Source organism: Staurois parvus, unplaced genomic scaffold (assembly GCF_062004578.1).
Source record: "Staurois parvus isolate SC_StPar_1 unplaced genomic scaffold, SC_StPar_1.0 ptg000299l, whole genome shotgun sequence".
Lineage (NCBI taxonomy): Eukaryota > Metazoa > Chordata > Amphibia > Anura > Ranidae > Staurois > Staurois parvus.
The window spans coordinates 7,289,537-7,308,403 of record NW_028318095.1 but is presented as its reverse complement, the minus strand read 5'-3'; the positions used below and the strand labels follow the sequence as shown (position 1 = coordinate 7,308,403).

Genomic DNA, 18,867 nt, shown 5'->3' with positions numbered 1-18,867 from the left:
AATATGAACAAAGAATATTCCTTTATAGTGTGTACTTGTCTCAATTAAGAGCACTAAATGTCATTTATGTCTGCTGCTTCTTTCCTTTGCTTTAACTTGGACCATTTGACAAGTTTTCCTGACATCAAGAAAAAAAATGTGACAGGGGAGGGACCTCCAAATGATTGACAGTCTCAGCTCTGTTCCTATGTGCTGTGTGAAGGAGTATGTGTCCCCTCCCTCAAATCAGCTCCCACAGTTTTACTCACTGTGCTCTGCAGCTTCAGCTCTCTGCTACTTTATTCACTTTCATTCTATACACTTTATTCAGACAAGCTTTATAAAACATGACTGTAGAATACTGCAGATAAACAGGTACAGCTTATGTAGGAGGATTTGTTTAATCTTTGAGGCCAGTCACTTTACTGGCTATATGTAAGGGTTTACAACTACTTTAAGCTTAAAGTATAACAAAAGGCAAACTTTTATTTAATTTTGAATAGAGTGGAGAGGGATTAGAATAATGGTCTGTTTTTCACATTCACATTCTCTATCTGTCCTGTTTACCACTGTCATTGAAAGTGAAAGAAAATTTCTAATTTTGGGTTATTAGAACAGTAGTAGAGGGAAAATCTTCCATTTGGGACACTGATGATAACCAGGGGTTTGCCTCACGTTGGAGAGATTTTTTATTTACTTCCTATTTTGGCTATGAGACAGGAAGTGATGGGAAATGTTCCCAATTGGACACAGATGGCCCCAAAACAAACAAACAAAAATATACCTGACAGGGTTATAACTCTCCCTATTCAAAATAAATAAAGAAATAAAATAAAAACGTTTTGCCTTTAGTTCACTTTAACGGTTAATGTGAAGCTATGTTCACTTTAATCATCCAATCTCTTGCAAACAAGTTTTTTTTCTGAACATGTAAGTGAACATAGCTTTACCTTATTCACTAAACAGCGTGAGCACACATTAAGTGAGCATTGCTACATGAATAGACTCTAATCCTTTAATAAACCAACCGTAATGCATCTAAAAACAGACCTCGGTGGTCTGAGCTAGCCTCATAATTACAGCAATATATATGGAGCGTGTGGCTCCTGTGATGAACAGAACTGGGATGTAGAAAAGGAAGGATTACCTTTTTTGTCGTCAAAGTATAGGGTTTGCTGAGCAGGATTTGACCACTGGAGGGAAGTGTTATCATTTTGATCCACTCGACAGGTTAAGTTAACCGTTCCTCCTTCAACGACTGTAACATTCCATGTGACTGGGAACTGCCCTTGGGTCACTAGAGGCAGAATAAGAGAAGAGCTAATGTGAGCCAAGGATAGCATAGACTATATGGAAAGCATCAGCAACATATGGAATGAGAGACACACAATAATCAGGAGAAAACAATGCACAGGGAAATAAAGGAAGGCAATCAATTCTGGATAGCATTTCTTTGTTCTAGCTACATATCAAAAATGCATTTGCTCTGGGCCTTAGTCTTAGGACCTAACATGCTTTTCAATTTCATTGTAATGAGACTCTGACCTCTAGGTTTGGTTATTTATTTGGATTGGTTACTGTATATATGATGATGAAATACACGTTTCTGCATGAACACAGGGCTGCAAAAGAAGTAATTCAAACCAACACACAGAAATATATTAACCCCAAATAAGCAAACACTGCCTATAGCAACAAAAAAAAAAACCTTCCCTTTCTCAGGACTAAACAATTTAGCAAGGGCGCGTTCACACTATGTCTACATAGATCAATGTGGATTCAGCACAGGGACACATAGAAAACAATTTCTAACTGCCCCCTGTTCACACCATGCATATACAGTGGTGTGCGCAGCACAAAAGTACAACAGCCCACCACATCAATGCAAAGTGCTACAATGTACACTCACCGGCCACTTTATTAGGTACACCTTGCTAGTATCAGGTGGACCCCCTTTTGCCTTCAGAACTGCCTTAATTATTCATGGCATAGATTCAACAAGGTGTTGGAAACATTCCTCAGAGATTGTGGTCCATATTGACATGAGTTACTGTTGCATGTCTATCTTCTCGAATGAATCTGCCCATTCTCCTCTGACTTGTGACATCAACAATGCATTTTCATCCACACAACTGCCACTCAATGGATATTTTCTCTTTTTTTTGGACCATTCTCTGTAAACCCTAGAGATGGTTGTGCATGAAAATACCAGTAATTTTTTAAATACTCAGATCAGCCTGTCTGGCACCAACAACCATGCCATGTTCAAGGTCACTTAACCTCCCTGGCGGTATGATTATGTCAGGAATTTTGTACCAAAAGTGGTACCATTTTTTTGCATGGAAATTTGGTGTTATGTATTGTAGGCCTGCAATTCTTAGTAATTATTTACTTAATAAATACTCATAAAAAATAATAATATAATAATAATAAATTTAATTCAATAATATAATCAAACCAAAAACATTGAAATTTGAAATATAGCGCCAAGTTCGCACATCACTGAGCAAAGTCGCAAAATCGTTTTCAGTGTCTGATGATGAATTTCCCCCACAAATCATTATCACTCAATTCTGCAAGTAGTTCTGATTTACTATCGCTGTTCTCTAGCCGGTCTAAAACTGATTTTGACCTAAAGGGACGCTTTTTGGACGCCATGGACTTTTCTAAGTTTCCAGGCAGAAAGAACAGTCAAAATGCAGGCAGGGCACAGGACAAAGCAGTAGGGACAAAATATATGTGAAATGCATTGAAACAGCAATGTTTTACTATATAAAAATCATTTTTGAAAAAATTACATTTTTAAAAAATTTCAAATTTGCCATCCCGACGTCACAGGGACCGGAACACGGAAGCCGGATCCCGGCATCGGCCGGAGGAGATGGCCGGGAATGCTGCAGGGGACACATCGTGGGAGCGAAGGACAAGGTAAGCGCTGAAGGGAATCCCTATGCAGCGCCGCATGGTAAGCCCGAGTGTAGCTCGGGGTTACCGCTGTTGGTAATGAAATTTTACCCCGAGCTACACTCAGGAATACCGCCAAGGTTAAATCCCCTTTCGTCCCCATTCTGATGCTCAGTTTGAACTACAGCAAGTCATCATCACCACGTCTAGATGCCTAAGTGCATTGAGTTGCTGCAATGTGATTGGCTGATTAGCAATTTGTGTTACCAAGCAAATTGAACAGGTGTATCTAATAAAGTGGCCAGTGAGTGTATAATGTTGAACAAACTGTGATTTTGTGACACTTCCATAAAGGTATGAAAGAAGTAATCAGTGTGATGTGTTGTAAAAATGCATCCATTACAGTGCGCCTCACCACTTTTACACAACACACGCCAACACACAGTGAGGTAGACTTACTAAAGGCAAAAGAAAATTAATTAATAAATATTAGAAATAGTATATGATGCAATCATCTAAAAGTAACAGGAAAAAATGACATAATGTAATTACATGAAAAATTGTAAAAATCCTTAAACCTCAAAAGCTAATAATAACATTATTAGCTTTTTTATTATTTGTTAATATTTATTAATTCATTTTCTTTTGTTGTTTATAGGCATTAATCTTTAATGAGATGCATTGACTCATTTTATAATGTAATTTTGATGAGCCAAATTAGTAAGTGCCTCCAGCTTAACACTTTTAGCTTTATATCAGGGGCGGACTGACAACTCATGGGGCCCCCGGGCAATAGGGGATCATGGGGCCCCTGTGTCCTTGCCCAAACTCAAAAAAGCCTATGAAAAAGGTACCAGGGGCATCTCATGGGGCCCCCTACTGACCCGGGCCCTCGGGCAGTGCCCGAGTTTCCAAATAGTCAGTTCGCCCCTGCTTTATACTATATGCAATATACAATATATATAATATATATTATATATAGATTGTAAGCTCCAAGTAGCAGGGCCCTCGAACCCCTCGTGTATTGAATCATATTGTTACTGTGCTGTCTCATGTACTGTCTCCCATTATTATGTACAGCGCTGAGCAAACTCTTGGCAATATATAAATCCTGTATAATAAAAAAATAATATGATTTTATATTTTTTAAATTCTTCAGCAGTACTGGCAAACAAAGTTCATATTTTTATATTTATTTTTATATAAAAAAAATAAGTGAAAAAAAATATATTGTTGCATTCCTTATAATTGTAAAGGTGCTGTGCAGGGGGATTGTCCACTCCGCCTCCCATCCTTTTCGTCCCCTTTGTTGTCCCTGACCGACTTCCGCGTGCTTTTAACTCCTATAAATAAAGCTGGTAACCATACATTCTTTAGACTTGATAATGCGCATGCGTGTGAAATGCATTGTCACGGTTACCAGTTCTGCTTGCGTCCCAAAGCCAGGATCCAGCTTCCACCCTTACCTAGGTCACAGTGATGTCACATCCAGAGCACCGCATACCATGGCTGAACTTCTTTCCATGCTTGGGTCTAGTGAGGGTCGGACAGTCTACCGCACTATACTGGCGGCTGCATTTTATTGCCTTCCCACTTATAACTTATTCTGCACCAATAAAGGTATACCTCCTTGGGAGGTGAACATTCTGTTACCATTCTCTCACAAGTGTTGCTTTAACATAACTAAAGGCAACACTTTTTTTTAAGTTTTGAATAGTTTGGAGATAGATTAGAACCCTTGTCAGTTTTTATTGCTGTCTGTGCCACCGTTAGGAAGATTTTCCCTCTTTATTTGTCCTGTTAACCATTATCTTTAAAAGTGAAAGTAAAAGAAAATCCCACATTTTGGGTTGTTCCCAGAAATGTAATAGAGGGGAAATCGTCCAATGGGGACACTAGTAATTGTGACCTTGGGGCAGTGCCGGGAAAAGGTTATCCAGCACCCAGGGCAGAGATGCCAAGCTGCACCCCCTCATTCGTGGTGTGCAAGCTTAGGGGATATTACGTCCAGCAATCATTCATTTAAAATCAAAATCACTGCCACTGTCACTACTCCTAACAGCCTTGTAACAGAAGGAAGGCACCCCCATCCCTACAGCAAACAATTGCGCCCAGGACACCCTCGCTCCTTTCACCCACCCCTTGTCCTGGCCCTGCCTGGGGGTCCCCAAGGGATTCCCATAATTGCAGTGATTTCCTCTCACTTTCTGTTTGGCTATGGAACAGGAAGTGAAGGGAAATCTCTGAAATGTGACACAGATGGCAAACATTTTTTTATAGGGGTTATAACTCTCCCTTGCACTATCCAAAATGAAAAAGAAAAGTTTTAGTTCAACTTTAATTTCTCTGGCACATAATTAGTATACAAAGGGAACATGAAAATTCACTACTACTTCAGCAAATCTACCCTAGTGAATTAGCTTATCGTAATAACTTGACTAGTAGGTAGCAAGTAACTATGGAAGCAGCAGCTTCCATCAGAAACTAATCATGTATGTTTTGCCTTGTGACAGATTCCCTTTATGAAAAGGCCCATGATTTGCTAACATATAGAGCTGTTGCAGCTTTTCCAAGCAAAAATTAGTCTTCACACTTGAAATGCACTCTAAGGTTTATGAATTGGAATGCATTTAATGACTGTAGAGTATGCAAAGACATGATCAAAACAATTTGATTTTATGTCCCTAGAGAGGGAAGGCTCCTGGTAATTAAAAAATAAAGCTAAACTGCAACACCTACACCTACACATTTTGGTTTGTGCAGAAAGTAAATTAAATATGCAGGAGCTGAAAAGTGTCACTTTGGTGTAATGGTCAGACTTCATATCCCATAAAATATACATATAAAAAGTGCAGCGCTAAAATATGTAAATTCATAAACGTGTATCCTAAATACAGCATATTAGAAAAGGTGATCCCAATAATTAAAAGTTCATGTAAAACTTCTGAATAAAAAGCAATTTAAAGTGCACCGAGTACTTTAAGTCACCCAGCTATATCCTGATGATCATCCCAACTATCCATAAGAGGGTGACGCACACATCTACTTAAAGAGAATCCCGGTTGAGTGCCCTTTCCTGTGACTAAATGGAGTGCTGACTACCGCCAGGCTGTATCCAGACCTGTCCAGTGAAGGGACACCAAACAAGGCTACCATTATATGATACAACGTGCCTTTCTAAGCACATCTGGTGAGTGCGCATTTTACTCATTTTTTTTGCACCACCTGAGAATACCATATCTATTGGGAATATTGGCATCATCAGGAGGCCTGACTTGATGAACTGTGTTTATTTATTCATTTCATGACATAAACGCAGTATTAATTAAGGTGCTTTTTATTCAGAAGTTTTACATGGACTTTTAATTATTGGGATCACCTTTTCTAATATGCTGTATTTAGGATACATGCTTATGAATTTACATCTTTTAGCACTGCGCTTTTTATATGTATATTTTATCTGAAGGATTTGGGATTTTACCTTAGTGCATTTGCTGCTATCAAAACCTAGCGCTTGCTTTATTTCTTTTAGACTTCATATCCCACTTATTTTTTTGTAACTTGCTTTCTAATCACTAAAGATAGATTGAAGACAGCAACAGTCAATCCCCAAAACAGTAACAAAGCAGAGTATATTGATGAATATTGTATCGAGTATACAGATGGATATTTCTGCTTGCCTTGTACATATTGTTTTACATAAATGGCAAAAAGAAGAGAGCACACTGGCCTAGTACAATACCTCAGATGCCACTTAATTATTCAAATTCACTGAAATACTCACAAAAGTTTACACATCAGTCAAATAACTATCATATCCCAAATACAGCACATCGCCATAATCAGGATCGAAAGACCTCTTCAACAAATCACAACAAAGAACAGTAGGTGCTAGATGGCTGACACGTTTTGAGGCCCCCTTCCTCCTCAAAGCACCTGTATCATAAGGCTTTAACTGCTTCTCCGCCACCCTATAGCAGAACTACTGCTACAGGGCTGCACAAAATCACATATATATATATATACAGTCAGGTCCATAAATAATGGGACATCGACACAATTCTAACATTTTTGGCTCTATACACCACCACAATGGATTTGAAATGAAACGAACAAGATGTGGTTTAACTGCAGACTGTCAGCTTTAATTTGAGGGTATTTACATCCAAATCAGGTGAACGGTGTAGGAATTACAACAGTTTGCATATGTGCTTCCCACTTCTTAAGGGACCAAAAGTAATGGGACAATATGCTTCTCAGCTGTTCCATAGCCAGGTGTGTGTTATTCCCTCATTATCCCAATTACGATGAGCAGATAAAAGGTCCAGAGTTCATTTCAAGTGTGCTATTTGCATTTGGAATCTGTTGCTGTCAACTTTCAAGATGAGATCCAAAGAGCTGTCACTATCAGTGAAGCAAGCCATCATCAGGCTGAAAAAACAAAACAAACCCATCAGAGAGATAGCAAAAACATTAGGCGTGGCCAAAACAACTGTTTGGAACATTCTTAAAAAGAAGGAATGCACTGGTGAGCTCAGCAACACCAAAAGACCCGGAAGACCACAGAAAACAACTGTGGTGGATGACCGAAGAATTCTTTCCCTGGTGAAGAAAACACCCTTCACAACAGTTGGCCAGATCAAGAACACTCTCCAGGAGGTAGGTGTATGTGTGTCAAAGTCAACAATCAAGAGATGACTTCACCAGAGTGAATACAGATGGTTCACCACAAGATGGAAACCATTGGTGAGCCTCAAAAACAGGAAGGCCAGATTAGAGTTTGCCAAACGACATCTAAGAAAGCCTTCACAGTTATGGACAGATGAGACCAAGATCAACTTGTACCAGAGTGATGGGAAGAGAAGAGTATGGAGAAGGAAAGGAACTGCTGTCGATCACCAGGTCCCGACCGGAGATTCCCCGCCGGCACTCTGAGATCACTGAGGAATAGTGAAAGGGGAGAGGTCTGTATGTAAACAACACAGGTCTCTCCCCTGTCAGCCTGAACAGGCTGCTTTGTGCAGAGCAATACAAAGCAGCTTGTCTACCTAGTAAAACACACACAGCACATAATGTAAAACACAACAAAGCACACAGTTAACCCTTTGATCCCCCCAGATGTTAACCCATCCCTGCCCAGTGCCATTAGTACAGTTTCAGTGCTTTTTATTAGCACTGACCACTGTATTTGTGTCATTAGGATGTCAGTGGCAGTTAGTCAGTCCCCCCCCCCCCACCCCGCTGCAGTCCTACAGTCCCGCTATAAGTCACGTATCACCGCCACTACTAGTATATAAAAAAATCCAGTATATATACCGCCATTTGTAGATGTTATAACTTTCATGTTGATTTTCTTCTGTCCCTGGCCATTGGTGGGTGTCTGTAGTGCATCACTTATAGCTGCTATGGACTTGCCAATGATCCACCCCCAATGCCTATAGATACCTTTTTCAAGTTGGCTCCATCATGGCCTGAAGAAGGAGCGCATGCTCCGCAATGTGTTGCCATTTTTATCGTCAGTTCCGGTTGTTGACATCACTACGGCTTATTGTGCTGCATTCCACACCAACCAGGGAGCCTCCAGAAAAACCTGGATGCCAGTTCACAGACTCTGTGGCCCAAGACTGACACTGATGACAACTCCTATTGCCATACATGCCTTGACCTATTCCTCCTTTGTGAGTGCTATTATCTTTTGAGCATTAAATGGTTATTTTACTACTACACCTAGATGGCACTTGTTTTCTTCCTTCTTGATCTATCCATAGAGTCCCCTCCAGCTCTTATTACAAGTTGCCCCCTAGTGGATATATAGAGACCTGAACGGGTCCTTATACTTCCTCTTTTTAGTTGTAGTCAATAATAAACATGCAGCCAGCCCCTGTCACCTGTGCCAGTGTTCACAATAACACTGCCATACCCCATAACAGCATCCTGATCACCCCATATGCCATACCAGCATCCCATTCACCACCATACCCCATATACATCTTCAGGGAAGCCTACCCCACCCCCTGCTAACTTGACCGACCTCCTGCACTCTTCCTACCACTCCATCCCCCACAGCTATCTCCTCCTGTGCCACCATCCCCTCCCTCCTAGATTGTAAGCTTGAAAGAGCATGGCCCTCAATCCCCTCATGTTTTGCATTGTATTGGTATTGTTCTGTCACATGTTCTGTCTCCCTTTTGTAATGTACAGCGCTGAGCGAACTATTGGCGCTTTATAAATACTGTATAATAATAATAATATACCTGTGTCCTGATCACTGCCATACCCCATACCAGTGTTCTGATCACCACCATACCCAATACCAACGTTCTGATCACCACCATACCCCATACCAGTGTGTTGATCAGCCCATGCTCCATACCATCATCCTGATTAATGTCTTGATCACCGCCATATCTCATGCTAATGTCCTGATCACCACAATACCCAGTACTAATGTCCTTATCACTGCCATACATATTATTTTTACTCCCAAAATGTAGCAGAATACATTTTGGTCTAAAATTATGAAGAAAAATTATTTATTTTCAAAATGTTATAACGAAAACTAAGCAAACAAATGATTTTTTCAAAATGTATTTTTTAATATATATAGCGAAAAATAAAAAACCCAGTGGTGATTAACCACTTCAATACTGGGCACTTTTACCCCCTTCCTGCCAAGGCCAATTTTCAGCTTTCAGCACTGTTGTCTTTAAATGACAATTGCACGGTCATGCAACACTGTACCCAAATTTTTTTTTTAGAATTTTGTTCACACAACCAGTGCTTTCTTTTGGTGGCATTTAATCACCACTGCAGTTTTTATTTCTTTGCTAAAAAACGAATAAAGACCGAACATTTTGAAAAATTAACACATTTTTCTTTGTTTCTGTTTTTGCTAATAAATAATTGTTCTTCATAAATTTAGGCCAAAATGTAGTCTGCTATATTTCTTTGCGGAAAACAACCCAAATCAATGTATATTATTTATTCTGTAGGAGAGTTATAGAGTCCACAAACTACTGTATATATGTATATTTGAAAATCAATCAATCCTGATATACTGACAACCAATCTCATTTCTTGAGGCCCAAAAATGCCAGAACAGTACATATATCCGCTAAATTAGCCCTTTTTGGAAAGTATACAGTGCAAGGTATTTATTAAGAAGCATGGCAAGTTTTTTGAAGTTGTCATTTTTTTGTCATGATTTTTTGGAAAATTAAGAAATGGCAAAAAAGTTTTCACTTTTTTTTCACATACTGTCACCAGTGCAGTACAGCTTTCTCATATAACTGGTGTGGCAGTGATCAGTGAAACTGAGTTTCGTTGCTGTAAGCAAGCATTTTACTTAATTAAATCAATTATTTAATTTTGTTTTGTTGTGATTAGCTGTTATTGACCAGTCTGAACCATTTGATCACTGTGACCAATCACAGCTAGCAACCCAATTGTACACAATAGATGGCATGAAAGGAAGCTGTCCATTGTTTACAATTGTCATGTGACCTGCTGTGATTGGCCACAGTGGTCACATGGTACCCGCAGCGAGCCTTTACACTGATCAAGTCATTGAGTCCTGGAGATCATTGCCACCAGGAATTGAACTGAGAAAAATTAAAAAATTTAGTTCTCACTAGAAAAGATTTCTCTCATTTTGTAGAGATTCCTGCCCTCTCTGCATCTATGTGGCAAGGCATGAAGGAAGATCAACTCAATGGTACACAGAGGGCAAAAGAGAATTTTAAAAATGACAAGTTGACAAGAGTTTTAAAAATGTTCTACTTTAAACCAACAACAATGAAAATGTTTTGACTTTGGATAAACCTTTTTAAACTTTAAAGTAACTATAGGTTTGCCCTAACAACATTAACCACTTTTCTTTTACTTGAGTTATCTGAGTTAAGGCCCATACATATGATAAGAAAATTGTATGGAAATTTTCGAACGAGGAGCGATCATATGATAATCTGATCATTAGTATACAGCTATCAAGAGCCGATCATGCCAGTTCATGCGACAATAGTCGAAGGGACAAGCCCTAAAGATTTTCTCGTATGATAGCAGATCATACTATTTTCATTTAATCAGTACATTTGTTGCCCGAAAATACAGTACAAATACAATACAATAAATGACAACACTTCTGAAATTCTAATCTGTTGTACCAGAATTTTCGTAAGTTTAGTAACCTCTTCATTTTCAATATGGAGACTAGCATGAAAAAAAAAACCTGACGATCATTCGTCTGATATTCTCATCGTGTATACTAGGCATTGGGATCCATTCATACTTGTGGTTTTCATTGTGACTTCACATAAGGGTTGTCAGCGATCAGTAAATTTATGGATAGTTTGTAAAAATCTGTGTTTTTACAACTGTCTGAATATTAGGGGCTGATAATTTGTCATGTTGTTTTGACTTTTGTAAGTGTAAACCAGTCAAATTAATTGTTATGGGTATAGCCAGTGTTTCCAAATTGTGTTTATACTGTTTAAATATTGTTTGTTTTAGTTTTCAAAATCATTTTTCAGGCTGGCAGTAAAAAATGTGCCCCATTTTCAATATTTATCAGTAAAAAACACTACTTTGGATGGGTGCAACTTATATGCTGCTTTGACTGTTGACTTTGGCTTTAACTGTTGCACAGCTGTCCCATTGATAACATTAAGATGTAACTTTCATGCCACTTTTGAGAGTTTATATTGCAGTCTATGGCACTCAAGTTGCATGAAAGACAATTTAAACAGCTTCCATTGTAATACATGGGCTGTGACTTGTCATGCGACTTTATGGGGTTTATTTACTAAAGCTGGGGAGTGCAAAATCAGGCTAATTTCTGCACAGAAACCAATCAGCTTCCAGTTTTTTTGCCAAAGCCTAATTGAACAAGCTGAGGTTAGAAGCTGATTGGTTTCTATAGAGAAGTGAGGCTGATTTTACTGTTGTGGGTTTGGTAACAATTTGTCTTCATACCATAGACTTAAAGCTGATATTCAGGTGTGATCTTTACTGCATACTTACATTGGTCCAGTGTGCATATCTTATATTTGAAGGGGCACTGGGGAAACTGACAATCACTGTAGTCAGAATTCAATGACAGGAGCTGTAACGATTATGCGCAATAGAGACATGGAAGCTGTGTGCGACAGCTATCTTATTAAAGTCTCAGCCATTTTGTTTTTCATGAACAATCATCTTTCACCCCTCCTCCTTCCTCTTGAAAAATGGAATGTGTAGCTGTAAATTGTAACGAACTTCAAAAAAGCCTCTTATCTTGAATAAAACAAAAATAGAGGCAAGCTCCAGAGCTGTAAACCGCTAATTAGTCTTGGCAGGATGTCTATTTTGCAAAGACACTTTTCCTCTGCCCTATCATAAAACAATAACTCAGTCCAGCCGTCACACATGACCTGTAAGACCATTAGAGCTCTAGGAATGCAGAGCGTGCCATAAAATGTCTATTCCCCATGTAACAATTCTGCATACAATTCATAGAATTCAACAGGAACTGGACACCTTAATATTAGGTATATATTTGAATAGGGCATTTCTTGCCGAACAAATACAGGTCATACATGACTATGTTAGCACATAGGAACGTCCTGGGTGACAAAGGTAATTCTGAATATTAATCTGCCAGTTGCTAGAATACCACCTGCAAATACTGGAAGTTATTAATATTAGTATGAAATGGTAGTTGGAACTTGGTGACCTCCTAGCACCCATCTCCTAAACCGGATGATTGGTTATTTGTTCTCAGGTGACACCCCTTTAATATCATAGAAAAGGACTGACAGTCCTGGTGAGGGGAGCTCTCGTTTAACATCAATCAAGAAACATCTTATCAGACTTAAGAGTCAAGGCAATGTTTTTGCTCGGACAATTGGACTCTGCTAAACCAGGACTTTGCAAGTATTCTGCCTTCTTAACTCCTTTCTTTTATTTCTCTGTTGCTTTATTGTTCGCTTTATGTCTTTGTAATATATTTTTATGTAAATATTTTAATTGCACCATTTTGAAAAGTGTTGAAACTGTATCTAAAGCTTTTAATGCAAACTAAAGAATCCCTGTCTCTTGAAGAGTGCTACTGTATACAATAATTCTCTGAATATCCCTGTCTGTGGTGACAGTGTGTGTTGCAGATGCTATTGCTACTATCATAATGTTATTGCTAGGATTTGTAAAGAGGATCCTCCTGCGCTAAAATGGAGCCCTAACCCTAAAGCTGCTAACACTAACCTTATACCTAATAAGTGTAAGTGACAATAATAACACAGTGTAGCGCTAAAACAAACTAAATAATAATATCAATAATCAATTAATGTGATAAACATATAGATAGAAGTGCACAACAATCAATCTCCCCTAAAAACCACACTAGAGGGATCCAAATAAATAATACGTGCAATACGTGAATTCCCTCCTCTTGGGAACATAAACTGTGCAAAACAGTGTTACGTGTCATACAACACACAACAAAAATGTGAATATCATTAACAAATATCCAGAGCCAACAGCAAACAAAAATAAATGTCCCAAAACATATAATGGTGCTCCAACTCCACTCTCATGCAAATGGTGATGTGTAGGTGATCAATAGGTGACTATCCTTCAGTGGCCAAAATGCCAGCTCACATCCTTACATCGACCCCAAAGGGCCAGCTCGCTTTAGGGATCACACCGATCCTAATAAGGACAGACAGGACAGGCTTCCCCTCAGTGATGATATGCGTCCTTCAATCCCAAGCTTCCACACAGCTAACAGCAAGCATCTTCCAGGATCATAATGAAACAAAAAAGATCCTCCATAGTGCAAACGGCTCTCCCTCCTCACTGGAAACAGCTCCTCTCCCAGGAGTTCCGCCACTCTATAGTGCTCCTCCCGCTGCGACCCACCGACACAAGAGTTCCATTTTTGAGTTTCCTCCTTCTCTATAAAAAGGCGGTGGTGGCAGTGTGAAGGGTTAATTGCGTAATTAACCTAACCCAGTAACACTCTCAGACTGCTGGCACATAGATTGTGGTCCCGCGAGCTGGAAAATCTTTGTGCAGGGTGCAGCTGAGAGTGGCACTGTTACGCAAGTGACAGCACAGTGTGAGATTGGCTGGTCCTTTGTCACAAGTTGGTGAGAAGGGCAGGGGTCAGACGCCACAATCCATCACAATCTTCCAGGTCCTGTGCAACCTCCCCTCTGTACAGTAACCACAGGAGGTTGCTCACTTAGCACAGCCTCCATGCACAAAACGCACCATATTTTTTTAATGAATACAAGGCATTCTTTGATTGGACAAGAGGGAGATTGTGACCTCATTACCCTTCCTTTCCACCTTATCCACTGTTTAGTATTTAAAAAAAACTATTATTTAAATAGTGGCAGTGCAAAGTAAGTGACCCCCTGTGGTCAGTGTGCAGAGGGGAATCCAATCAGCACAGGACCTGAAAATTATGGCTATCACTGTACTAGAGCTGACTACAGAAGTGCTTGCCAGCTTCCCCACTATCCACTCAGGTATGAGATCTGCATAATAACATTGGTCCCAGCTGGGTCAATGTAAGTAGGTAATAAAGATCTTACTTGGAGTTCAGCTTTAAAGTGGTTGCAAATCTCATACATGAAATATGAACAAAGCATATCCCTGTATAGTGTACTTGTCTCAATCCAGAGCACTAAGTGTAATTTCTGCCTGCTGCTTCATTCCTCTGCTATCAGCATGAATCACTTGTGCATGTTTTCCTGACACAAGAGAAAAATGGTAACGAGGAGGAACCTCCAGGACACAGCCTTTGATTGACAGCCTCAGCTCTGTTCCTGTGAGCTGTGTGGAGGGGGTGTGTGTCTCTTTCCTCCAATCAGCTCTCAGAGCTCTCCCCACTCCTCCCAGAGTGTACCTTAAGCTCTACACCCCCTTTTTCTGAACTCTCAGACAAGCTTTATTAAGTGTGGACTTTGAACTGATGAAGAGAAGACTGTAGATAAACAGATACAACTTATGTAGGAGGATTTGTTTCTCTGTGTATAGCCTGAGGCCAGTCACTTCACTGGGTATATGGAGGAGTTTACAGCCACTTAACAGATCAGACAATGACTTTATATTGATGGTCCATGTACTTAATCCACTGGCTGAATGAAAATAAAACTATACGTGTATACCCATCTTTAGAATGTAATACAGAGTACTCCTTAGAAAATGACATTCATGGGCCCTTTATTAACTATACAATTTAAAAAAAAGTATATAAAACATTTCTAGCTTTCAGAATATAATGGTGCCTGTCTCTGCTGGAAAACTAAATTAACTTTAGCATGCAGGCGCAGCAGATATAAAAGTTTTAGTCTTTGTTTTTAGTTGGTGTTCTTTTCCCTCAATACCAAGTTGCAGAACTCCATCCCCACAGGCAGACTAAATATCCAAGCCAGATCATACAAAGCAAATATTTGAAAATACATTGGCAAGTTATTATTTCACCAGACAGGCTATATGGGTAATACTAGGAAAATGACTGCATAGCAAAAAGTAAAACAAGTTGATGGTAGCATTACTCAGACAAGAACTCAATAACATAGTTTGCAACCTGCCATTCATATATGTCAGAACAAAATAAATAAACTGATAAAGAAATAGTGTAAGGTAACAATAGTTTAGGGGTCTGAATCATTGTTACCATAAACAACTTTCCAATCCGGAGATAAATTAGAATGTGCTAGAGTCCTAATACAAACAATATGAGGGAATCTTTAATGTCATGGAAACAAGCAAGACACTGGAGAGATTAATCAACTTTGCCGCCCAGCAAGGAGCACAGAAACAGACTGAGAGACAAGATTACTATAAGACCACCATTTAATTCATACAATCCACCATGCTGGTCAAAACTAGCACTGCACCGGGATAAGACGATTCCCTGACCACCTCCTACATAGTGATGTGTTTTAAGCAAAAACTGTCACAAGAACAATGTAAAATGTATAAAATATAAATATATAAAATATAACTGAAAAATAAATGTAAAAAAAATGTTTCACAAACACAAACAAAATGGCAAATTTATGCCAAATGCGAAAGCCTGATTTGCCCTACACAAAAGTTTGATTCTGCTGGTAACTTGCCAATAAAACTACGCTATTTATGGCAGATACGCATTCATTAAATTATAACAAAATGGCTTGATTTAATTAGATTTAAATGCATAAGACTAGTTTAATAGTCTAAAAACCCATAAGTGTCATGACATAAGTATCCTGTAATCTCAAGGACTGTAGAACTTGGAGAAGGAGGGCCAGCACTAGCTGCAGCCAATCAGGCTCTGCTGCAGTGCACATGTGCTGACAGGAACAGAAAAGAAAGTGAGAGACTCCCTGTGCTGCTGCTCCTTCACTGCCAAAAGATTTATTGCTGCTCAGGAGCTCTGGGCTTCTGTAAAATGGCAGCCTCCAGCAAGAAGTAATGCTGAAGGCAATTTACAGCACACAATAATTTTGGTAGCAAAATTATTACTGTGGAATGTATGTTCCTTGCTACAGAACATTATTTTTATCAAGTTGTTATCGGTAAAGTTCTGTTTTAATCCCTTCCTGCCACCATCCACTGGCCCTTTTGATGTGGCCCTTTTGTTTGAAATGCTGGGAGGTGGAGGCGAGCATTCCGATCATGTGACCACTGTGATTGGCTTTCACAGCGGTCATCTGATCGGAGAGCTCCTGATCACAAGTATGCATCAGGAGCTTTCCGGTACCCTTTGGTAACTGTGTTGGGAGCTAGCAGGGAACGCATTCTCAGCACAGTCAAAGTGTTTACCTAGGGACGCATAGATGCGGCCACTTAGCTTTTAAGCCCACCCCCTGAAAGACGGCATATATGCACCAGGTCAACGGATGTGATTAAGATATAAAATGTTTAGGTAGTGGTATCACCCCCCTCCCTTATATTTACCTCATTACCTCACTTCCTGGTCTCGCAGGATTTTCAGAGGCAGCGGGAGCCCTCGATTCCCACTGCTCTCAGTCAAATCCTGTGATGATGGAGTGGGGGTGGGGCCAATTTGTGCAGTCTGCGTCTTTGGACTCATGCAGGCTGCTTGGTTTGTTGCACCCCTATAACAAGCAGCTTGCTATGGGGGCACACCAAGAAGAGGAGCAGTGGGGAATGCCAGTGGGGGATCCAAGAAGAGGAGATTCAGGTCTGCTCTGTACAATTCTATTGTACAGGGAAGGTAAGTAGGTTAATATAATTCTGTTTGTTATTAAAAAATAGGTGTAATAATCACGCGAGCAGCCAAAAAACTAAAATTATAATATAATGAAAAAAACAACACTTCAATTAAAGTCACTATCACTCTTCACACACCCTTCCTGCTAATAAATACCTATTGAAAACCTAATCACAAACATAAGTTCATAAATATTCAGAAAAAAATGATTATTATAAACTCAAAAAAGAGTCCCATATACAAAACATATATATAAATGAAGTCCCATATATAATAGGATCTAACTTGATGCTCCTTCACTCTTTCATCACTTCCCCCTGAGGAAGCCACGTGACCTGTGGTGTAACGCGTAGGGAAGGGGCTAGCTGACATCATGACACAAAGTGAGATCAGGACCAACAGTCCGTTAAAAAAATTGAATAGGCAGAAATAGTGCTTTATCATTTATAACACTTTATCTAAAATAAGATAAAAATGCCACTCACAAGTTTAAACAAAAATAGCATTTACAATCACTTTAAGCTGCAGAGGAGGGTGAGGATCTGACTGTGCTGTACGTCAGAAGAAGAATGTGATTTATTTTTTGCATTAAGCTGTTTACTTGGAGTTGCACTTTAACTCCTTCACACCGGCGCCTCCCGACCCTTTAAGGGGTTTCTGATGCCAGGAGGCAGTGCGGGGTTTAAGGTCATGTGACAGCCGTGATTGGCTGTCACAGCAGTCACATGATCGGAAAGGTCCCGATCGCAAGGAGAGATCGGGACCTTTCTGTGGGACGCCAACACATATGCTGGGAGCACGCAGGATGCGTACTCTCAACACATGTTTGTTTACAAATGGTACACAAGCATGCAGCCGCTCGGCATCAAGGCCCAGCTGCCGAGAGGCTGCATATTTGCGTACAGGCAGCGTGAAGAGGTTAAAAATAGCTCGTTGAAATTAGACTTGCAGAAATTTGAACATTCAGTTATGTTTTGGAACTTTACCTAAAAAAAACCTAAAATGTGCAAACAGGCCATTTTTTTATTGCAGAAGAGGCATACTATACCATATATAACCTGTCTGTTCTCAGTCTTCTTGACATTGGTCAATTGCACGGCTCAATGTACAATGCAAACATCTGCTGAATGTCAGGCATGGCCAATAAAGATGGCCAAAGATCCCAAACCTGGAAGAAGACCACTTTATGTTATTATACCTGTGTATTCTTAATTATATAAGGCTTATGTGCCCCTTTATCTTACATTAAGGATGACTCTGTAACCATAAATGAGAGTTCAGAAGTGCCTGAAGACTCACAATAATTGGCCTAACAGCTGACTGGCCTCAAGGCACTAAAGCAGAGGTCAAACTAAAAATAATGAATAGCCTAGTAAAAGATAAACTTGAAGTGATAATAAACCCCAAACCAAAGATATTGCAGCTTACCAATTCATTAGATGTGAAGGCATTAGATTTGGACAGCAGTATTGTCAGTCTAGGGGGAGGGGAGTGTTAGATGTACTAGAAAATGTAAATACACCAACAAATTGAATCCAAACTCCAGCTAATACTTTATATGCAGTTAAAGCAAACAGTGTTTTCCTTTTGAGATAAATGTTTTAAATAAATAAATAAAAGCTGATCATTGTAGGCACTCCTGCCACTCTTAAATGGTCTTAGCCCTGTTACTATTAGATCTGCTATAGAGCTTGTTCTTTTGAAAAACAACTTTTGATAGCTGTATAGAGTTCAGCTCCTGAGTGTACACAACAGTAAAACATGAAAACAAATAACAG

At 39.5% G+C, this 18,867-nt stretch overlaps 1 protein-coding gene across 2 annotated transcripts in view; it reads right to left on the bottom strand.

Annotated features, from left to right (window-relative positions):
* Positions 1-18,867, bottom strand: part of CADM2 (cell adhesion molecule 2) — a 565,882-nt gene that overhangs the window by 386,671 nt on the left and 160,344 nt on the right. The window contains exon 2 of one of the 2 annotated variants that reach the window (XM_089682919.1): positions 1,127-1,276. In XM_089682919.1, the coding sequence (XP_089539045.1) occupies positions 1,127-1,276 (150 nt within the window). Of the gene's footprint in view, positions 1-1,126; positions 1,277-18,867 lie in introns of those variants that run through there. The other variant, XM_089682918.1, reaches the window with a different exon arrangement.